General features: G+C 39.8%; 2 protein-coding genes across 2 annotated transcripts in view; one reads left to right on the top strand and one right to left on the bottom strand.

Moving 5' to 3' along the window:
* Window positions 1-4823: 4823 nt before the first annotated feature.
* Drgx (Dorsal root ganglia homeobox) overlaps window positions 4824-24490 on the top strand; it is a 34866-nt gene continuing 15199 nt past the window's right edge. The window contains exons 1-4 of the mRNA XM_036818027.3: window positions 4824-5387; window positions 14206-14329; window positions 20470-20561; window positions 20615-20716. Of these exons, the coding sequence (XP_036673922.2) occupies window positions 14233-14329; window positions 20470-20561; window positions 20615-20716 (291 nt within the window). The 5' untranslated portion in view covers window positions 4824-5387; window positions 14206-14232. The remainder of the gene's footprint in view (window positions 5388-14205; window positions 14330-20469; window positions 20562-20614; window positions 20717-24490) is intronic.
* On the bottom strand, window positions 10879-11232 carry LOC108021630 (Seminal fluid protein 24Bb). The gene is given in 3 exon segments (XM_017090475.2): window positions 10879-10919; window positions 10922-11143; window positions 11199-11232. Coding segments are annotated over 3 exon segments (297 nt in total).

The raw sequence follows: 24490 nt of genomic DNA, 5'->3' as shown, positions 1-24490 counted from the left end.
CCCATTTTACCCACTTCCCACCTCCCTGCGACCCCTTTTCCACCCACTCTACATTAAAACAAAAGCTTGGAGTCTGTTTTCTTCAGCTGACAAACAAATTAATTGCGCTTTTAATTGATTTGGTTGGTTTTCAGTAAAGAAAGAAAATTATACGAAATTCTTGAAAATTTCTTTTAAATTATTTTACAATTTAAAAACAAATTGTTGTTGTTGAGTTTTTTTGATCTGGTTATATGATTTGGAGAATAATATATTTAACTGGATTTTTTATATGGTTCATCTAAAATGCCCACATCTTTCACAAGCTACAAAAAGGGGTTTATAAAAAATTCAATATAAAATAAAAACCACAAATAATTATTTTTTTATCATACTAATTTAGTTGTTTGAGCATATAAAATGTCACATGCTGAGAATAACAGTTTTATAGATTGAAGGATCCCAATATTTAATAATTTGTATTCGGTATTCCCAATAACGATATTAAAAAAGGAAATATTAAATGGGAACATTTTATTCGTTCCACTAATTTTATCAATGAAGTAATACCAATAATAATTCTTCCACACAAAAAGCACTTACAATAAAAAAAAAAAACAAGTAATAACCGTCCTAAATAAAAAATTCGCCACTTATGTAGAGCCGTACAGCAAATAAAATACCATAAATGCGATACCATTCACTCGTCTTTCCACATTTCCGAATAAATAACTTTGAGTAAGCCCCATACCACATCCTTTTGGGCCGCAGCTCCTTTCACTCTAATTCTGTTTAGCCATTTATTTTATTTAGGCATTTCATAGAACGATTACCATGCCACACCGTCCATCCCCAGTTTTATTCCCAAATTGTAGTTGAAGACATTGCTCCAAATGGATTCTTCGGGAGCTTTTTTTACCCTCTTTTAGCCAAATGATGCGTAGGCCATAAAACCGAAAGGGCAACGATGGAGTCTTGGCCATTTGCTTAGGCGATGGGCGTGGCCACTGCCCCTTACCCACTCAACTGACTAAAATAATAAATATACACTTGAAAAAAGAAGACATTTTATGTCACATATTGTGATTTCAAAAAAGTAGATAAGCTAGGGCTGAAATCGAATATCTAAAAATATCTTTGTAAAAAGAAATTTCCATTTGAGGTCTAGTATGTTTGGAAAAAGTAAAATTATTTATTTTATTATTATTTGGCATGTAAAATATTATGTGGTATTTTTTTTTTTGGTGCATGCAACAATTTTTGATGGCGCCAATAAATTGTCGAGGCCTTTTCATGCCTACGAATGCGAGTTGAAATGTCGCATCATAAATAAACGGGAATCGCTTTCAGGAGTAAGGTGATGAAGGGGTTGGGAGGTTGAGGAATAAGTGCCAGGGGATGGTTTTTGGGAGGGAGAAGGTGGCCTTCAAATAAACCGCAATGCAATTTGGCCTAAAAGAAGTTAATAAAATTTCGGTGGAGGGAAAGGGAACTTCGGTTGATTTTTCATGTGGTTCCCGGGAGATTGGTGTACTTATAAGGCCAAGGGCCTACTTAAAACAAAAAAGGGGTTTCAGAAAAATGAGTATATACATTTCATAAGCTTCATATGGTTAAAATGTTTAAATATAATTAAGAATTCTAAAATTTATATATCTATATATAAATACATTTTTCAGAACTATCAGAAGACCTGTATTATCTTTACCTAACAGATTAGCTTTTTTAAGATGTATTTTTTAAGGATATATGGACAAGAAGGGTGTTTCGTAGATCTTAAAACCCCCTTTCCACGCCCCTGCTGCCTTCCATCTCGCTCCCCAATTTCGCGTTGTCCCTTTCAGGCGGCTATTCATTTTCGGAGGCTGCGCCATTTTGGCTTGGAAAATTTATAAACGTAATTGAGAAGCCTTCGCCGCAGCAGAACGTTTGCCCCGCTCCCCCATTTTCCACTCCCGTTTTCCGCCACCCAACTGGCCGCACGTAAAATGCATTAACTGCTGCTTCTGGCCTCGTCCTGGTCCCGGATCAGGATCCGGATCCGGATCCGGTTACAGCTACGGGTTTTCACTCCTGGCAAAAGTCCGAGGCACTCGCAATTTGGTTTTCGAAAAATAAGCAATTTGTAAATTGAAAATGGTCGTTCCAGGAGTCAGAAAAGATGGGGTTCTTTGGGGGAGGGGCGAAATTGCAGTTACATGCGGCCATTTACTACGTGGGCGGTGGGCGGTTGGCAGGGGGCGTGGCAGGCTAGAACCGGCTTCGCGGAAGCTGGAAATTAATTATTTGCCATTAAGGCTAAGTAGATGATATAAAAAGTGGCAGCAAAGCGTGCTCCAACAGGGGAAAAGGGGGTGTGGCGGTGGGAAAACGAGCGGAAGGGGAGGGGAAAACGGGTGGAAAATGGTCGGAAAAGTGGAGGTGGCAGTGTTATCGAGGCGGTTTTTCCCGGGGGTGGGGCTCAGTTCTGCAGGCAATTTAGACAGTCAAGTGCCCATATAAATTACATAAATTTCACCCAGGAACTGCCGGGCACCAAGAAAATGGTGGAAAAGGATAATAAATAAGTACTTTAGCAGAAGATGTAGAAAATTCTTAGAAGACGAAGAGCGCTTCGGTTGGTCAGTGGCTTTAGTTTTTAATAAACGCTTTTATACTAAGTAATTTTAGAAAAGCCCCATTCTAAGTCATACTTAAAAAATTGTGGAGTAAAAAATAAAAAGAATGAGGTTCGAAGTCCATAAAATGTAACAATGACAAATAAGCGTTTATCTCTACCGAATTGAGCCCACCAATTCACTTAATTAATGCACTTTATCGCATAAATGATAGCCAACCGATTACTGGCACTGCAGTTTTGGATAAAAGCCTTCTAGTATGGCTTCTAGTATGCTTCCAAAGAATTGAATGTTATTGCAGTTGCAGGAAAAATCTTTTTCTTCGCCGAATCGCAGGCACTCACCTGCCAAAGGAAGGGGCGTTAGGAGCAAAGTGCCACGCCTTCTCTCTAGCGTCCAAAACGAATCCCAGACTCATCTATTATGGAGCAAGTAATTCCACTAAAACGAACCAACCAAGAAAAGCCCCGAAAAATGAAGAGGGTGTGGAAAATAAATACAATCAAAGAGGACAAAACAAAATTTAAGCACAAAATGAAATGAAATTCGGATTGGAAATGAAACTAAAACACAAACTAATGATGGGGGAACCAAGTGTGGGCGGAAAAGCGGAGGTTTGTGGGTGGGCGAGGAAGTAAGCTAACAATAGACAAAGTCATAAATCAGGGCGCCAATTTGCAGGCCTGACAGGACAGGCTTCCTCCAAAAGAAAGGAGCGGGAATCCAGGAGAAGGATGTAGGGAGGGCCAGAAGAAACTGAATAGTTATCCAGCACGGGCGAAATTCCAAATCTAGGGGGACGAAAGAAGTGCACTTGAAAAATCAAATATTAAATAAACGAGTTTTAATGTAAGTTTTATGAACTATAAAATAAATCAATTTATAGTGCTGATCACATTCTTCTTATTCGGGATTTTTAAAAAGTTTACTTCTAGGGGTTTCACATAAAACACTATATGAATGTTTTTGAAGTGCATAAGGGCAATCGTAATTCATAAAAAATTAAAGAATTTTATATATGCTCTGGATTGTAAGAAAATAGTCCTTTCTAGTTTTGGAAAAAAAATGTTAGCTCTATTTTTTCTTCTTGGCCAACACATTTTACCGCAGTGCAAGAAAGGCAGAATAGGGACTGCAGGAGGCAACAAATTCATTTCGTAATTGTGGCCAACGAGTCAAGGGGTGAAAGGGGGTGGGTGGAGCGAGTCCTGGGGTTCAGGGGCCGAAGGACAGTTGGAGGAGCTCATTCAGGCAAACAATAATAAATGGGATCCAAGATGGCGTCACTGGGATTGGGAATTGCGACTGTACGGGGTGTATTTTTGGGGGAGGAAACGGAAGAACGGGGGGCTGGCCATAACAATAATGCCCCATAATAAATTAACTGAAATTCACTTAGTTATTTATTTTTTTCTCGACAAGATGAGAAATTAATCTAAATAAATTGAGTTGTCAAGTGGGGCAAACGGAGAGAAAAGATAGGGGGAGGGGTGGGTAAAAAATGATATGCCAAATAAATACCAACGGTGAGTAATCGTTTTCTTATTGTTACTGCTGTAGTATCCTCTTTCTCTTCCCAGAAGAACACCCAAAGCACAAAAGCTTCGTCTTCTCCCCGTTTCTTCCCGCCTCTTTCCACTCCTCGCCCCACACACATTCACCACACTTAACGATGAAAATCCAATTTAAGGCTGCCTCAGTTGTTTGCGCTCTCTTTCCCCCCCTGGGGGCTAGTCCCGTCTCGCTCTCTCTCACACACACACCTAAATAAAGTGTAATAAAATAAAGTAGATAGGGATAAGAGTAGATAGGGATATTAGGAACACGAGAGCCCCTTCAACGTTTTGTGTTGTTGTTTTTGCAGCTCTCCATGCCGAAAATTCAATTTCCACAATGAAAATGCGCGAGAAAATTGTCTTACATACCGGGAGAAAGAGCAAGAGAGAGGGGGAGTGGTGGGTGAGCGAGATGGGTATATGTCTCGAAATAACTGTGCTTTGGTTTGCTGACTGCGCTGCGCCTGCGCGAGCAAAAATAACGGGAAATGGCAAAGGCGGCGCTTAGGGGCAAAAACAAATCCTCCCCCTCCCACCCTCTCGCTCGCTCACCCTCCCTCTCTTTCCCACCCGCAGCCATCTTTCTGCCGACGCAGATCTAATTTGCCGCCGACTGCGCTGTCGACGTTGCGAGTGGCACAGGCACCGTTAGATCATTCGCATTCTGACGTTCCACGCGGTCGGTTCGATACCATCTGATACTATATTCCACATGGACCATAGTTAAAAAGCCCCCAAAATACGTAATACCCAACTGGATTAAATGACACTTTGACATCTGAAAAGGAAGTTATTCCGTCGGCACAACGGTTCTGTTGAAAACTGTTATAAAGTCAAGATCCTTGAAAAAGATCCGTCAAAAAACTGCTATATTCTCCCAGTGCTAACCCCACACGTGTGTGCTCTTAACCCAAAACTAACTACTTTTGCGGCCTATTACCTCTCAGATTGAGTGTGTAATTTGCAGTAGAATCTTAAACTTTCGTCGACATCCTATGTGATTCCTGCACACATCCTCGCAAGAACTTTTTGGCCAAACTTCCTGCCAAGTGTTTAGACGCTCGAGAAAACTTTCGCACCTTTGTCTTACGTGAGTTCGTGCTGTGAAAATTGCGAAAAAGTTAAACTCAAAAAGAGCTCAGAGCCAAAAAGCTAAAAAACAGCAGCGACAAGGGATTTTCTTCTGTGACACGCTTGAAGTATTGTTGCCAAAATTTTCACGGACGGTAATAAGGTAAGTTGAGTTTAGGGAAATAAGAAACAATGTTATTTGTATGGTGTTTTTCAAAGTATTAAGTCTTGGAAAATCCTTTGCTCCATAAAATGAACCAAAGGTATTCTATAAACAGTCTTAAACCTAATCCTTTACCAATGGCGGATATAATACAAAAGATCTTATATTTTGATATTTTACAAATTTGAATATCCTCGAAAGCCTGGCTACTAACTTTTTGTGGAAGTAAAATTCCAAAGCGGATAACTAGAAAAATGATAAATTATATTCATAAAAGTATTATCAATCTTCAATTAAACACATAAATTGAATTATGATTGAGGATAAGAAATGAAGTACTTGAATCCATTGTCTTTCCCAAAACCCATACTGATTTCATAAGACAATCTTCCCACTTAATGCACAGCACATTGTGCTTATAATTTATTTAGACGCTTTTAATTTGCATTAAGGAATTTCCTAATGAGTTCCAATGTGATAAAAATCTCGGTTTTCAAGAGTCCCGAATCCCGAAGTTCCTGGCTCATGTGGGTTTTTGTGTGAGTGTTGAAGTGTCTGGCAAAAGTGTTTGTCCCGATGCCTTTCCTGTGAGAAATCGCACAAAACTCGTGAACACTTGAAGAGCAAATGAGAAAAAACTGAGGATTCGGGGGCGAAGAAGGAATTAAAACCAAAATTGGTGTATGCATAAAGGATTCGGCAGCAGGGATCCAAGAGGATATTGCCTCCACTCGCAAAGGAAAGGGGATTTCGGTTTAAAACTCGCCGCTTAATTGAAGACAGACCAAAAGTTGATCACTCCGCAAATGCAGTTTGAATAATTGATGGTAATTAAGAGAGGAAAAAAGAGGAGAAAGCTCATGGGTTCCGTGTGCGGAAAAGAGAGGGGACAAGGGTACAAAATCAATGGCAAATAATTCGCCAAAGAGCGGACTGAAAAAAATGCGGGGGAAAACGAAGTTTCAAATTAAATTGATCAACCGCAAATTAATTGGAAGCCATGCAAACGTTCAACGCTCCACTGGATGCCACGCCCCCAAAAAATGGGGCTGTGGGTGGCAGACAGGGGCGGGGTTTCGAGGGGGAGTACTGGATCCGCAGAGGAGTCAATTGGAGTTGACGAACGATTTTTCCATTCGTCGCCAAGTTTTGTTCGATTCGTTCAACTCAATTAGGGAAACATGGGTGGAGCGAGAAGTGGGAACGCGGGGGGTAAAAATGCGGAGAAATGGGGATTGAAGGGGGTTAAAAAGCGGGCTGTGTCATTGGACCGCAAACAAATAAAATACAATTTCGTATATTTAAATTAGCAAATGGAATTATCATAGAGAACGTTAGTCCGAAGGAGGTTAGTTCGGCCATGTTTATTGATTGCTTGATTGAATTGAACATCGAATTGGTAAATGGGCCAAATTGATGGATAGACTGGGACCCACTCACTCAGATAGGGGCATTCAATATGCAAATTAGACATGTCGCGGGATTATGAATTTCGACAAGATTTGTTTCTATAAAGGTTTTTTTATGATCCCATCACATACTATTTTGATTATATTTATAAACTCACCAATGTGAAAAGCGATAATACCAATATTTTTATTGGTTAAGGACAATAAAATTAAGATCAGTCATTGTTCAGAAATCAGTGATCAAATTCAAACTAGTAATCAATGTTTTTTATGATTATTTTATCTCTTAAAAGTTTGTCAACGTTCTATTAAAAATACCCTATTCCACTTAATCTTATCCCTTATGTTTTTCAATCACTCGACGACCCCCCGCAAAGCTTTATATATGGGACTAACACCTCCCGTCCCCTTACCCAAATGAAATGCACAAAACAATTTGCTTTAATTAAACAGAAAATTCAATCAAAATATTTATAAAACAACAAAACCAAGAGGGTAGGGGTGATCAACGGCTTTTCCTCCCCATGCGGGCGCCCCGAAGACTGGTATATATCATATATATATGCCACGCAAATTGAAGGGTTTGCTTTCGAAATCGGTTCTGTTTGGCTTTCGAGTTTTGGGTAAATTGGTGACACTTGGACACGAAAAACTGGCGGGGGTGCATCGTGGCTTGCTAATTTAATTTACTTAAATTTTTTGCAGTGCAATTCTCAGGCGCTGATTTGTTGGTGGGTGGCTCTGCACACAAATGCTCGGCATCATTTCGGTCTGATTTACACTGAGGCTCTGATTCTCTGATTCTAGGCGCGAGCCAATTGACACAATCAAATTCGAACCTCACAAATTCGCTTAATGCGCCGCGAGACAAAAACAAAACCAGCAAAAACAAAAAAGAAAATAGCCCAACCAAAACTGCAATCAAGAGGGATACTTAGATGGGGGCATATGCAAATAGTTTGTATGGACAGTAGAGATAGTTGTTAAAGGATTTCCAAATTTTTAGGTATACCTACTAAAATTTAAGAGATTAAGAGATTAAAAAATTGATTATAAACTATTGATCTTAATCTACACAGTTCTAAAAGGTTAGATGACTGGCTAACACATGTTTTTAGAGCGGATCCTTCGGGGGAATTGGAGAGTTCACACCCCCCTCCTACTCAGATACATTTTGATTATTCCATTTCTAACTTTATTTGGAAATCCTTATGCCACACAGAGTGTTCACTGTTACGCGCGTCATATGAAAGCCCACTCCAAGTTGGATCATCAGTGGCAGACTGCGCCAGTTTAGTTTGATTATGCCGGACGGACAGACGAACGGACGGACGGACAGTTCTAAAAACGGATGCACTTTACTTCGGTGGCAAAAGTGATAACCTCATCGCTGGCCGAGCGTTTTCCTGCCACCTCCTCCTGGTCGGCCCCCCAATTTCCATATCATCTCACCTCAGTGGGAAATTATCGCGCTTTCGGTTTGGGGCAAACAAAAAACTGGAAACTAGGAAAACTAGAGAGCTAAACGAGTGTGTGGGTGGGCGGTAGGCAATTTCGCAAATGCGTTTAAGTGGCTCTAATGCCAGCGGGACGGGGTTTTGGAGCAGGGATGCGCACGTGGATATGCCCATGGATACGATACCCATACGATACCATGCCGTAGAACAGTGCCGTCTGGTCTGGCTGCGAGTTATGCCACTTTCCAGTGTGCACTGCACTCTTGCGAATCCGTATCTCAGCTCGTCTCGTTTAGTAGTGATTTGGCGAACCGAGATTCAGGCGGCCGATAAATCCATTAGTCCAGCTGCCCCTGAACGAAAGGAGGTCGTCGGTGATCAGCTGTTAGTATGACCTTCAGAAGAAATGAATTAGGAAAAATGTATGTCTGATCTTCAAGAGCTGCAACAATAGTGTAACTAAAGGGAAAAATTCCCAGAACAACAATGAAAGAAGGACCACCTATAATATCTTAATGATTTTTGTTAGTCAATGAAATATATAAATATATAATCAGTAAATAAATATTCAATATACCACATAAAACATATTTTTGTAACCTTTAGAATGACACCTATGCCTTAACTTTTAGATACATCCTTTAAAAATCCACATACCACATTCTCCCTCTGGTAAACCCTTTCGTCTCCCCCAAACTCATCGCTTCTGGGTGTTGCACTCGCTGATTGACTTGTGTTTCCATTTTTAATTTGGTTAATTCAAATTAATCAAGCGACAGTTGATAATTCCTGCTCTTCGTTTTGTTATTTTTTTTATTTCGCCGGCGCAGCGAAATGCATTTGTTGCATGGAGAGTGCATTGGCATTGGAGTCCAGAGCAGACTCATCCATATTCATGTGCATCCAATGTTGTTGGGTTTTCCGTTGTCCAGACGCATTGCATTTCCCACTTTGTTGTTTGCTCAATTAATGCAATTGCTCGTTTTGTCTCTTCGCTGTTGTTGTTGTTGCTGTTGTCATTCGTGACATTATTAATTTATATTTATATTACTTTTTATAGCTGCAGCTGTTGCATAATGCCCTCAGCAGTTGTCGCTTCTGCCGCTGCAGCAAATTGCATTATGTTCTGATGCGTTTTAATTAATTTTGAGTTAATTTCGTATTTTATTTTGTGGACTTCAGGCACTCAGAAGGCACAATTAAATAGATGGGGGAGCGCTATATGGAAATAAGTTCGAAATCAGCTGTGATTGCATGAAAATTTATTAAAATAATTTGGAATTCAATCAAATAAAATATTTATTTAAAAAACACTTGAACAATATTCTCATTTTTTCTACGATTAATGATTATAATAATCATAGTCACTTTGAATATCTGCTTAGATAAACTTTTCTAATTGTAAAACGGTTTAATTGTCATTAAACTGAGTGGTTCAACCGTCCTATTTCCTGCAATTTCAGACCTTTCAAGCTGTCTCCTCCAACTTCTCTCCGCCACCTAATGCAATTTTGCGAACACTGCATCCACATCCGCTTCCAAAGTCCCCTCCAAATCGTAATCCTCCCGCTCTGATTGAATTTACCCGTTTTTGGCGACGGCTCGTGGCAGAAACTAGCGCAAGCTTCCATTACTAAACCCCATGTCCGAGGACCGACTGGACAACAAAGGCTTACCACACAGATTTCCACCAATCTGCCAGCCCTTTCACCACCCCGCTCTTCTCTATTCTGCATTTTCCATCCATTTTCCCTGCACTGAAAAAACTAACGGTCCCTGAACTCAGAATTTTGATTTTCCTGAATTTTTCATCGCATTTTATAGAATACACCTTTGAATTATACAAAATTTGAGAAATATCCGGCTCGACGGACCAATAGTAACTTAAACAGGAGGCAAAAAAAATACTAGTTTTGAAATTTCTAAATTTGTGGTTCTTTTAAGAAGACATAGTTTACTGGTCTTTAAATTTAACAACTTTTTTTCCTCTGCATCCCGCGTTTTCCCTACGATTCCGCTTGGCGTTTTGGGGAGTGCAGTCAAATCGAAATCGTTGCGCTGTTTAGTGCGCACTAATTGAATTTCGCGTGTGCTGCTCCACCATCCACACACAGATACTCACTCACACACTCTAGCAAACGCCCTCACACAGATACACACTCACACGCAGCGAGTTGTGTTGCATTGTCTAGGCCACAAACATTGCCAAGTGCATTTCGTGCAATTGGATAATTGCATTTGGCTTGGCGTCGCCAGTTGCCGGTTGCCAGCGACAGTTGCAACACCAATTGCCATTGCAGCAGCAACAGCAACACCAGGAGCAGCAACAACAACTCCCTTTCAGGTGGCGAAGTTCGCAGGTGAGGACAATTAGCAGGGTGAGCCCAAAAGTAGGCACTTTAAGTGGAGTTGGAAAGTGATCAGGAGAACATTTTAAAGAAAAGTTTTCAAATTATTCATTTTTTGAACTATAGATATTTTGTATATATATATTTCTTCTACGTATCTTATAAAATAAGTTCTATACTACATGTAGCGGAAAGAAATAGTTTTGTTACCATATTTAATATGATCATGATCTTTTAACACTTAGGGTCTTTTGTTGAAGAACAAGGAACAAATACTTTACAAATTTGAATTAAAAAGTCTTCTTAAAAGGTTCCGGTTTTAAAAAAATATCTTTCCATATAATAACTGAAGGGATTTGTTCTAAGGGTGGACGCCGGTTTGCATTTGACCTCACATTCGTCCCTGTTAGTAAAGTAGTTTCCCCTCACCACACAACCCCTGGCCTTATAGATTACACACCGGTTTCTTACCTCCGAATAGGTATATCCCACAATTCTATTGACACATAGCCCCACAGGCAGGGGTTCCAAGGAACAGACGACTAAATGGAGAATTTAAATAAAGTATGGCCACTGAAATTTTAAAGCAATACTCACGATCCTCATACGTCTGTCCTTGGGCAGGATTCATTATGATAAACAACAAGGATACAGATGTGAAAAACTTCATTTTCTTGTTGTTGCTCTGTGAACTGTCGTTTTCAGATGGTGCGATAAGACTAAAGTCGATTTGACGGAGAATTGACAGTATAACTGGGCTTAGTCTTCTGTACTTCTTTCAAAAATTTACATAGGTTTAAGTCAACTTAATTTATGGTTTGTCGTAAAAAATCCCATTTGCACATTAACTAGTTGACATGCGTGTTATACAGAAGGTGTTTCTATAGCAACAAAACTAGATCTTTTAAACAATACCACAATTACAAAATAATATTATTTTCTGGCATTACATTGTTGGAATAAAGTGACCTCAATCCATTTTGCTTCCCTGTAGTTATTATTCCTTGGTTATTTCACCTGCAAAATATCCTTTTGCAAACGATTTAGGCCTAATGCAAACTCTTGGCCAAAGTAAAAGCCCTGTCCAATTTGTGTCTCATAGTTGTGCCAACTAATTTGGCCCATATCACCATTCCATTACAGTGGTCCTCATAATCTCCGCTGCTCCATGTCCGGGACATTAAAATTTCAAAAATCAATTTCAGAAATAGCATTTTGATTTGATTTAAATGTAACGCCCCAAGGTCCAAACACAAGTGAGAGCTTTCGTGCGATTCCGAAACGCACATGGGAGTAGTATTATCCGGGTACTCTGCTCTGCTCCACTACTCTACAACTCGGCGCCGCAAAAGCCCCTCTGCTGTGCCTATTTAATACGGCCAAAATAATTCAGCATAAATTATTCACTGGAAATTAATTCACTAACAACACCAGTAACGGCCTGCCAGGCCCAAAAACCCCACCCTCCGCCCGTGGAAATCCCTCTGTTGGCGATGGCACTAAAACTTTAGAGCCTGGTCCTCTGGACCCAGGGCCAAAACATCCAGCATTCAGTTGCCAACAGCCAACAGCCAACAGGCCGCATGTGCAACATTAGACACGAAATGGCAATTTTCCATTTGGCAAATGAGTTTTGCGGCCGACGGACTCCAAATATAACAATTATGCAAAATTACAAATTCTCACAATTCTAATGGAATGCTGGCGCCCCTGGGGGGAGGGGCGTGGTCAGAAAAGGGGGCGGTGCGAAAGGGACAGGTGAGGGTGAAGACTCATTCCCGCACTAAATGGAAATTTATTGGCGCCACTTGTCGGGGCTCGACTTTTGGGATCGCGGCCACATCTGCGACCAGGAAATAGCAGGCTTTACCAGCACACTGAAAAAAACATATTTGAAATTAAAAAAATTTCTTATAGGTAATAATGACGAAAATACTATACTAGTAAATAAAAAACGGTTTCCGATACTTCCGCCAAATCTCGTATAAATTTATCTATTATCTATTTCATAGAGCAGCTCTAGTCTAATGATATACAACAAATTGTAAAATAAGAAAAGGAAAAAACTGTGAGACTAAACCTATTATATATTATGGGTAACGATTTAAAGGTTTCTCCAATTTTCTGTAGTACACTTTTTAAGAATTTACTTTTTTCTCAGTGTAATAAGGACACACCCGTAGGCAGGACACGCGCTGCCGCTGAGCACGTTAAATTATTTTGCGTGTGTAAATTTGGCGGAAATAGTCTGTAACATGATATGCTAACACTTGTGGTGCATGGGGCGGTGGGCGGTGGGTGGTGGTCGTTGGGTGGTGCTGTATATATTGTGGGTGCCACTGCCAACAGTCGTGTGGCGAGCACCATAAATAAAATTCATAAAATTTTTTTTAACAAATTTACTCAAATAAATTAAAATGTCGGCACAGGCAAGGCGAAGGCCCCACCTGCAATCCGGATGGTGCAACTGTTTCGGTTGTCTGGTTGACTGGGTAATGTGTCATATAGAAGTTACAATTAATTTTAATTGCAATTGAAATGTAACGGAAAATTTGATAGCCCAAAAAGAGGAACCATAGTTGTTGAACCAACACAGGAAATTGGACTGTGTCCATCTGTAAATAAAGAAATATTTTGTCGATTGGGTTTAGGAAATGGGATGAAATTATAATTTATTGATAATGGAATCACTATTTTTATTGGCTGAACTGCCTTAATGATTTTAATAATTTGTAGTTAGAATAAACTTTTGGGCTATTCTCAAACCTAAAATATTTTTTAAGTCCTCCAAACGTGTTCAAGAACTATCAGCTTCGGCAAAAACACTTTTCCCACCAATATCAATTTCAATTTTAATTTACCAAAGGGAAAATGCACTTTCCCAGCGCCTTTCTCTGATCTTGGCTATCTGACAATCTCTAGCTTGACACTGTGACTTCTTTCTCTGCCCTTTTTGTATCTCAAAGATATAGAATTTTCCAATTCAACGTTCCCTCCCCGTTGGTTATGCCGGCAGAGAAATTCCTCGACTAATTAAGCCGCAAACTGCATTGGGAAAGGCGCCAGCAAAACGCAAAACATCGACTCATAACTGAAGTGAGTTCATCAAGACCAGTTACAGTTACGGCCATAGTTATATGCCGAGTCTTTTGCGGCAAATGCAATTAATTTAAATCAATTGATTCGTTTGAGGACAATTTAATTGTATGCAGACGACACACAATGCAGCAGGGAAATTGAAACAGAAACAGAAACATAAAAACGGAGATGCAAAAGCAGATGAAATCGATTGTGGATGATTTGTCAGAAGACTGTAATTGCCTTTAATTGAATCGAATTGAGTTTGAGGTGCATATGACAACATTAAAGGCGACGCAAAGTCGGCCCACAAAAATGCCCGCATGTCTCCAATTGAATTGTGCACTTAAATTACAAGTTTCTCGTTCACTCACGATGATGATCATCGTTATTACCATTGTCGTGATTGGCAAGTGAATTTATCAAAATTACATGCAATTTAAAGATTCTTTTTCTCAATTTCGATCGATGAGTAACCCTTGATTCCGATTTCGATACTGATTTCTCACTTTGATTTCGATTTCAGCTCGGTCCTGCAGCCGCGGGCAGAGGAATGTTTTGCTACCAGTGTCCTCCAGCCCTGCACCCCTGCGGCCCCCATCCTCCGCGCCTGCCGACCCTCGACTACCCCTTCGCCGCCACCCATCCATGTGAGTAGATCTCAAAAATATATTCAAGGATAAAATATAAATGTGAACGGTGAAAATAAAGATGTTCCCAAACATATGATTTTAGATAAAGATTAGTTGTAGATCTTTAAGATATATTCAAGGATAAAATATAAGTTCAAACGGTAAAAATATAAAGGTTCAAGAACTAAAGTTGAAAGTTATAAATTGATTGTGGAAGCTTAAAAGATATTCAAGGATAGAATATTAGTTACAACGGTGAAAATATGGAGGTTCTAAAACGATTTAGATTTATTGTAGTATAGATTATCAGTAACACGCTTATATTTATTTTTGAGGACGACCTGTGGATATCCATTTAAAAACTAAACCATTCCAAATAGTTAAAGTAATAAAAAGAAATACAAGTATTTGGGTTTTAAAAATAGTAAAAACAGATCATTTGGCTTATATTTATTTAAAATTAATCCCTTCCTGTATATATCACAGAGTTATATAAAACATATAATAAATCATATTTCAGTTTTTTGGAACTTTGCTTTTATTCTTTCTTTTATTTTTGCACTCACACCCTAATTGCATTAAGTAATTTAAGTATCTCCCCATAATCTGCTCGAAAAGATGGATTTCGAACTGCCAAAAGAGCAATCTCCTTGTTCGCATCGAATTAAATTTAGATAAAAAGGCAATGATAATCGCCGGGCTTCTGTTGTTACTTTGGCTGTCGTCAATGGATTATTGTCTATCGGCGCATCTCTGAATCTTGTAGTTACATTAACGAATTATTCTATTAGCAGCACGTTGCAGGCAGGGTAGTACTCTTCCCCTTCTCATTTCCTATGTGGCATATCAGATTTCATGGTCGCACATGTCGAGAGATTGCTGTTTGCCTCGAAAAGTTTGGCACTTGGTCAGAGGGTAAGTGCTATGCGAAGTGGGGATGAGAATAGATTGAGATTCGGAAACTGAAGGATAGAGTATAAAATAGAAAGGAAATAGGCAGAAAGATAGGATACATTACCTATTTTAGAACAAATTAAATCATAGTACATTTAAAAAGAATGGGATCAAATATTAAGTACCTTCTAATATTGATTATGTGTGTTCAAAAACGTTGTCATACACTGTTTTCAAGTATGTAAAAGTGATGATTTCATTGGTTTCAAATATTGATATGCAAGGTTTTTCGAAAAGATCTGTTGTCAAATAATATTTGAACTATTCTATTAAGAATTGCCTATTTATAATTTAAAATAATTTATCATCTACTGACTTAAATATAATATAATAAATATAGTTTATAAATGCTATTCCTAAAAATGGTAGAGAGCTAGACAATCTCTTGCCCCAACAGAGCCGCAGAAAACACAACATTAAACGCCATTTCGATGAATTGGGTGTAAGGAAAAGCCACAGCGGAGCAATTTGATTTGCTATTGCCCACTGCTGGCCTCCCAGAGCAGAACCATTCCGCATTTTCAGACCCAGTCCCTACTCCCCACTTTCCACTCTCAATCCCCGACCAATCCGAACCCAAATATACTTTGCCTGGCACTCCAGAACCCAGAATCGGAGGACCGGGGACAGAGGCCCCGCTGCCATATAACTATAATTGAATAAAAAAAAAGCAGGAGGCGAGAGCATGGGCAACTCAATCGATATTCGCATGCAGAAGGGGATTTTTGGAGCAAAGGAGTGGCCGAACCAAAGGCAAAGTCAAGCAAACGTGAACGTGTCGAAAAGTGAAGCGATCCATTCGAATCGTAATTGGGTAGCGAAAAGGGCTCGGGGTACCGGGTGTGGGGAATTTTGGATTTCAGATTTCATTTCATGCAATTATCGAATGGCAAAGCGTTAATGCTTTGGCATGCAAATTTTCCTTCGCACTCGGATTCGGAATCGGAATGCGGCGACAGATTTCGACAGATTGAGGCTGAGTGCTGAGGCATTTATCGAAAATCATAAATCAAAGCGCCAGCCCGCCGACGGAATAGTTTATTGATTTTTTCCCACCCACTAACCATAAAAGGCGCCGCCGTAAATAAAAATGGTATCCCAAAAAAGTAAAGCTTGCCACAAATTGCAGTGCATTTTGTGGGCTGCTTCTGCGGGGGGTTTCTATCATCTCCGAGCCGAGGGAATGTGCGCTATCTAATGGGATTAGATGGAGACTTACGAACGCATTACGTAACATCTTGGCACGTCTGCCCGCCCTGTAATCCTAATCAGGTGCAAATTCCATTTACTGCTGACTGATTCAATATGACAGACGGATGGGCAGACGGCCAGGCAATAACTTATGTTCCCTTTAGGGAAGGGTCCTGCAAGGGTCGAAGGTCCTCGGAGGGACTGTCGCTTTTGATTTGCGACAGCCTAATGCAATTTACTGGGAAATAATTTGAGTCTCGGTTTCGATTATAGGCAGAATGGGCCTCAATTATTCTTGCCTAATAAGTAAACGATTCAGAAATATTAAAAAGTCCAGATTTGTTTAGGGATAATAATTACACTTGATGTGTCGCAAGAATATAAATAAAAAACTAAACCTATTTCTTAACGATCCTCAAGTTAATAAACAATCAATATATTGAAACGTATCAATATTGAAATTCCAAAATATTTGCAAATCACCACCAAATGACACGAGCACTTAGTACCAAAGTTCAAAAAAAATCTCATAATATGGTGAAAATTCCCATAACGAATCCACTTAGGGCGTGTCTGTTCTCAGTCGTCCCCCCTTTCTTCATGACATAACCAATAAATATGGCTCACAAATCAAAATAAAAAATTCCCCAGAACATTTGCATAGCTAATTCAATTTACTCGCTGTTTTTTCGAGATTCCAATTCGTGATTCCTTGACGTGACACTCCACATCCCCCAAGAAAAAGCAACCCCGAGCAGAGCTGACACCGAGAATGCTTCTCAATTGCTAAACTAATTTAAAATTTTTGCCAACGCGTGCCCGGACTTTCAAGCACTGAAATTGAGACGGTGACACTTTCCAAGGGAATTCGACCTTACGCCGGGGGAATCCTTGAGTTTTCCGAAAAGAAACTAGGCCAGCCAAGGAAAACTACACATAATGAATGCTAATTCCTGGCTCTCAGATTAAGTAAGCGAAACTGAAATCGAATGAGAATTGATTTTGGCCTCGTGTAGATACAGAAACAGAATCGGCAGACAAAGTTGCAGACAAGTATCTTACGGATACGGATATGCGGATGCGATGGCTGAGTGGGCGGAGCCCGGGCGACTAGTTGGGTGGGCGGGGCCGCTCTGACGGGTTGATTGCAAGGACTCTTGACTCCTGACTGCTCCCAGACCGAAAATTCCTTAATGATGGTTTCGCTTGTTATGCCAAATGTTTAAAAATTGAATTATCTCCCATTACCGGCGCAGCTAACGAGCAGACGCAGAGCAGCTTCGGTGCACTGGAAAAACTCGGTTCAACTCGGTTTTAAGTGGCAAGATATATTACGAACAAATCCAAATCTATAATACTAAATACCAAATAAAATATTACTCGATGTTTAGAATCTTAGAAATTGTTAAATCATTTTTTCTTAGGTATCAAATGCAGTTTGGATCTTCATACGATATCTAGAATTTCAAAAACTTCCTTGACATTAAATAAAATATTATTATATTAACGTATACAATCACAAAAAAAGTTTTTTAAAAATGATTCTTTAATTTTTACGATTGCATTTCAATGCTAATATTTTTTAAGCATACTAGATTTTTTCTCTGTGCACAATGAGACGGATTGCTTGGGTGCCAGGGAGGGTTATAGAGATATAGATGGCTGGCTGGCTGACTGACTGGCTTGTCTGCGCCCCTTTGCGTACTTTTTGAATCAATTTGGCAACAAGGATTTGTTAATCCTGTCTTCCTGACAAGTGCGGTTAGTTGACTTGTTGTTGCTGCCGGTGCTGCTGCATGACGTTTGATGTTCCAGCTGGGAAATGTGGCAGGGGAAATGTGGAAATTTGGGGGGGTGGTGGAAATCCTCCATTGGCTCGGGTTTTTGGCCAAAGCTTTCAGCATGAAATTCTTATTGCCCGGTTTTTGGGCAGCTTTTGCTCTGCGCTCTGGGATTTGCACTCGAAACCTAATTGTGCTAATTGCCAGCCGCTTGAACGTCAGTGGAACCTGTTCTGGTCTTCTTTTTCGGCCCGAGGCATTTTCCGGCCAACCTGGGGCATTTTCCATTTGCATTTTAGGCAATTATTGGCTGCAAAGAATTTGATTAGCAAGAAAATTGCACTGCAGCTGGATGAGCCGGTGATGAGCAGTTGGGAAAGGTCGTGTTCGTGATTATCTGGAATAGGGTTGGAAAAAGGGAACTAATTACAAATTAAATTAGTAACTTTTGATCGATGAAAAATGTTTTAAAACTACGCCTCTGAATAATATAATATATATATTTTTTTTAAAGTAATTAATAAGAAATATAATAATTGCCATACTTAAAGTTTTTGTTTCAAAAATTATGATTTCCATTATTTGTAATAATCTTGTAAAGTTATAATCGGAATTAATCAACGTGCCTGAGATACACGCTGCCACCTCTCATGGGAACCTAACCTTCCCCAGCCTCCTCGAAAAATTATGCTGAGTGCCCGGAGCTCAACTCATCGACTATTCGATTAGCTTCTGCCTACCTCTTTGATTGCTTGATTTGGGCCCGAAATGCGTGCTTCATTAGCAGGATATATCGAGAATATCCTTTGGGCTTACCTGAGAGCCTGATGGCGAAAGAAGCCGAAAACATTTTGTAATTATTTTCATAATTAATTATTAATCGATGGCAGGCATAGCGACACTTGCTCGGAAAATAGAGATAGAGACCGAGGAAAACATGGCAAACAACATTAGTGCGCATTACAGAGGATCTCCAGGGAATTGAGACAAAGGGGGTGAAACTTGACGACCTTCGGCCTGGCGAAAATGAATGCCAAGTAACAACATTTCAGCTAATCGGATTAGAGCCCCCAAAAAAGTTAACACACACACAGACAGAGAAACAGGGAAAGAGACGAAAAAGGTCAGAGAAAAAGAGACGGCAGCATTACTCGGCTTTGGCAAGAAGAAAATTAAAATTAAATTTTGCAATTTGCCAGCTAATTATTTATTTAAAATCAAATTGAAAATTAATTTTACAACACGAACGAACCGAGAGTCCTTAGCAAAAAAGGTCCGACAAAGTTTCCGCCTTTCGACTTTGGTTTTCCATTTTCCGGGGAATGGGGTGGGGGTGGAAAGCCCGGGCGGAGGTCAAGTGGGGCTGTCAACGCCTTTCCTTTCCTCTGTGTCTCTCTTTCTGGCTCAAAAGGCAGTTATAAAATATTTCGTAGCATACAAAATGGCGCTGCTGCTAGAAAATTCAATTAGCCTGCAATTTTTGGCAACAGCTGGCTTTCAGCAAAAGCCAAGTGGACAAGGAAAACTCAGGAGGGAGGTGGGCTTTTCCAGCAAGGGCACAGCGGCGGGGAAAACTTTTGGCATGAACGAATTCCAAGGCAGTTATAGTTGGGTCATTTAAAATTTAGAGAAAACTTCGGCTTCACTGGAGATATTGGAAAAAATAATGGAATTCTATCTAATAGCTATAAATAAGTTAGGGGTACGAAGAAGTTTAAAGAAACATATTTAAATCAAGAAAATCATATTTTACAATTTATAAATAATATAGATCTCAATTTAAGCTGAGGAAAAAGCTAAAAAAAATATCCGTTTGGCGATGAAAACATACATTTGTGTCCCTTATTGTTAATACTAGTTGTCCTTAATTAATTAACTGAACTATTTATGCAATGAGACAAATTAAAATGAAGCAATTGAACATTTTTCAATCCGAACTGATAATTTATTACACAAGCTTTCAAGGATTACATACTCTCTCAAAAATTGTCCTTTATCCTTAATACCTTTTTATTTTTCTTCTTTGGATTATTACTCCATCTTTATTTTTCCAAACACCTGAATTGAAAATCCTTCTTAAACTATTTTATTCATGGCGACTCTAGAGAAGTCACATCCCAGCTTAGTGGCACTTATGCCCTTGCACCTTAGTGCAACTAGTTGAATTAAGAGGGCTAATGCAACACCTCACACGGCTAATACCCCCGCTTCCTGCAATCTGCTATTCCTCAGATACCAGCTACTCGTATCATCCTGCCATCCACGATGAGACTTTTGTCCGGCGGAAGCAGCGACGGAATCGCACCACCTTCACACTGCAACAGGTAAGTCGAAGGGAAAAAAAGGAAAACCTCTTTTAATTTTTAATTTCGAGCAGCTGGAGGAACTGGAGACGGCCTTTGCCCAGACCCATTACCCGGATGTGTTTACTCGCGAGGATCTGGCCATGAAAATCAACCTGACCGAAGCTCGGGTTCAGGTAAGAAAAATATTCCCCCTTTCATTCCTGATTTGCTGACCTCTTTCGGGGAAAATTATGCAAAATATGAAGAGTTGAAGAATATTAAATTCGGAATTCAAGAACTTGGCGAAATCATATCAAATTTCATAAGTATATAAGTGTAGTACAACCCTAGAACGGTCACGCATTCTGATCAAAGCCTCGGTTTTTCTATATCCTCTCTTCAACTGGAACTTCATCTTCCCCCGACTCGATTAATAATGCATATGCATGCAGAACAGGCCCACGGACTCGGGGATTACCAACGGGTTCGGGTTCGGGTTCTTGGGGTGGCATGTAGCATGTAGCCAGCCTAATGCAATAACTGCCTTAAAAAATATATTTTCTATATACAGAAAGCCTGAAACAGGCGGAGCGGCAAAATATGCAAAGTTCTTAAGCGATAACAGGGAAAATATAAAAATGAAATACAAAAAGAAAGTAAAGAAGAGTGGAAAGCAAATTGCTGGTTATAAAGCCCTCTTTCTCCGACCTGCCGCTAAATCAAATTTATATTTCAATATAAGAGTTCGAGGAGAGTTTCGTTTGGCTTGGAGCAGAAGTGCAAAAGCCCCCAAAATGATGATAGAAATTTGCTTTAGATCAGGTTAAGTAGTCAAAGTAAAGAAGTTCTTTATAAAATCGAATAGAACAATGTATAAGCTTTTTCATTTGCTAAAATATAATAATAAAATAAAATGAAACGTAAACAAACCTTTTTAAAATCTTGCTCATTAGTCTTTAAGCGATTAACTACTCACATTTAATGTGTATAATATATAATATACATATTATATTATTGACAGTATCCTTGAACTGTATGACTGTAACTTTTTCACATTATTCATGATTAATTTCTGGCAACTGCAGCCAAAATTAGAATCACTTTTCCGACACTTAAGCACAGGAATACGGATTTATCAGAGCGCTGATCTAAATGTAAATTAAGTCAGGAAAAGATTGTTTGTTCGCAAAAGACCGAAACGAAATAGGTAAGTGCGAGGGCAATTTGCATGATATGGCGAGCTGCATTTGTCAGATTAAAATGACAATTAGCGGATCTACTTTGGGGGAAATGGAAATGCAAGTCCGCAGATCTTGGGTGGGTGGAAATAACGAATCTCCGGCCACTCGAGCACGTCGTCTCGCTGAGGCCGAAAGCAAATTATGCACATGAAAATGGAGGCTGGAACAGACCAGAAACTTAATGAGGATGCCACACTAACTAGACACGTTTGTCGCGAAACCCACGCACACTTTGGTGGCTATTAAAACACTTTGGTGGCGTTACGACATCCTCTCCATTTTTCTATTTCCGGCACAATTAGCCCGAGCTTTTTTCCCAGGCGTAACCAGATACTTTCAATTCAATTTGCCTTATAAAAGTTCTGGCAATTTGATATTTGTAAGTAAATACACGAAAACGTACGACAATGGGACACTTGTCGCAAACACGTGTACTTGTCAGCCTAACAAAATTACAAGTTAATAAAAAAGAGCCCACCCTCTATATGGAGAACCTGTCTATTGCTAGCAACTTCTGTGGTCCGAGTTTGCAGCGTCCAGAAAATTGTGGCGAAAATTGTGAAAAAAACCGAAAAACATTTCGACTGGACAGCTTAGTCTGGGATTTCGATAATGGAATGAATGCCAAATGTTTTGATGAGGGTGTGCGCACACAGTATTTTCCAACCGCATTTTGACACATTTTTTTGTTTTTTGTGCCCCGGCCAACGGCAAGGCGGAAATAAATTTTATAATAAAATTTATTATGTGTACTTCGCTTGATGCCCCAACATCCCCGACTTCGGTTTAGCCGCTCACTTGCCTGTAACCTGATACATTTTCCACGGGATTTTTTCGTCTGTCAATTTTTGATGCCCCGGCCAAAGCCCTGGGTTTCCCTGTTTTTATTCCCCTCCTGTCGCAACGCATTTGAGTTCATTGCAAAAATCATTTACTTAATGTATATCCCAGCGAGCTTATGGTTAAGGCCCCGGGACCCAGCTGGATCACGGGATATATCCCTAGTTATATATTCGCGGGGCAGAAAGCACATCCACCTGACAAGGACAAAGCACTTTGAAGTCGAGCTAATGCAGTACGGCTTTCTAATAACTGATATTGATTGATAAATGAGTGGGAAATTTGATTTTTGAATGGGATAATAGGGGGAGAAAATAACACTGGGGTGGAATGGAACTTACTCATCGGAAAAAGTTGTGGAAAAGATTTGCGTACCATTAAACGATGAGTTCTAAGTGGCTTACTAAAAAGGCAGAAGAAATGTATAAAAAATACTTTTGTGTTAAATTTCAAAATCTCTATTGACCAACTGTTTACCTAGGTAATTTCCAATCAAATTTCTTGAAGCACTGCAATACATTAATAATAATATCCTCAATAAGCCCTCTCCCAGGCACAATAGTTATCAATTTCCCCGTCTAAGGCGATAAATAATGAAGTCGTTAACCCACTGCGATTACCGGTTCCCACATTTCCGACTACGCACCTCATACATAACTAATTCGATTAGAATTAATGTGCTGCAGCATGACAATTCGAAAGGGATACACCCACTATAAAGCCACCCAATCGGAAAAGTAAGGAACCACCCACTCAAACCGCCGCCAAAGGGCTGCCGCCGCATATAATGCCAATAATTGATAATTTATTATAATCACGGAGGTCCCAAGTGGCGATGTGAGAAACTGTTCAAGTAAAAAAACCGCAGAAGATGGTGAGGAATGAAAGGAGGGGTGGGGTAAATGCACTGGAAAAAATATTTATTTCCAGGAAAGGGTTAAGGGTTAGAGGTTAAATCTTTAAAATCTTAAGGTAGTTGTACTTGTCAAATTACCATATCAAATACAGGGTCATTTTGATCTTTCTTAACCAAATTGGTTCTTATATATATACATAAATTATAGTAATAAAATATCTTGAATAAATACCACATCATAATGATAGGATCCAAGATCCAATTAAGGTATTCTGACATTGCGTAGGCATTACCAACCCAAGTTTAAGATCCAATGAGCTAGTATAGATTAGAACTTAACGCATCCAGAACTTCAATTCATTTTCTCGCAGTGCACTGGGGTGACTGGTTGACCGGGCTGCCTGTCAAATAATTGCATTTGCTCGAGTAATCCTTTAATGCTGATCCAAGTTGATGGCCGTCGAATCGAATCGAGTCTGCCTTATGTTGGCCTCAGGATATGGGCGGTTTCAGGGGAAGGACTCCAGGAAACCAGCATTCGGGATTCCAGGGTGCGGGGAAAGTGGAAAGGGTGGTGTGCGGTGGGTTGGTGTTGGCTGCTGCGGTAGCCCAATTATTGTTGCAAAGGGTTCTGTTTAGCCCCGAGCGAAATGCGCTTGATATTAACACATCTGTTCATTCATTCCACTTGAGCTGCGTCATCGAGGTCCTTGGTTTTTGGTTTCTGGTCCTTGTTCCCTGGGTGTTGTTTGCATTGAGTGTTCCGGGATCGGGACAAACTGTTTGCGGAAGCTAATGGTGCGCACTTGTCCGTAATTACCCCATAGACGACCTCCTGCATCTTCGCCCCTTTTCCCCTGATTTTCCCTGGCTTTTGGGTGGTGTTTCCATTGTTTCCTCTTGTGTTGTATTATATTTTTTGTGTGTAATTCGCTGTGTTACAACTTTGTATTGTTTACGCTACCCCGCTTGTTTGCTTATTTGTTTTCGTTTTCATGGCAAATCGGTTTTCGAAACTTGTAACCGCAAAA

Source organism: Drosophila suzukii, chromosome 2L, assembly GCF_043229965.1.
Source record: "Drosophila suzukii chromosome 2L, CBGP_Dsuzu_IsoJpt1.0, whole genome shotgun sequence".
NCBI classification, from domain to species: domain Eukaryota; kingdom Metazoa; phylum Arthropoda; class Insecta; order Diptera; family Drosophilidae; genus Drosophila; species Drosophila suzukii.
Note: the sequence above shows the minus strand (reverse complement) of the source record. Positions and strands in the feature narration are given on the sequence as shown.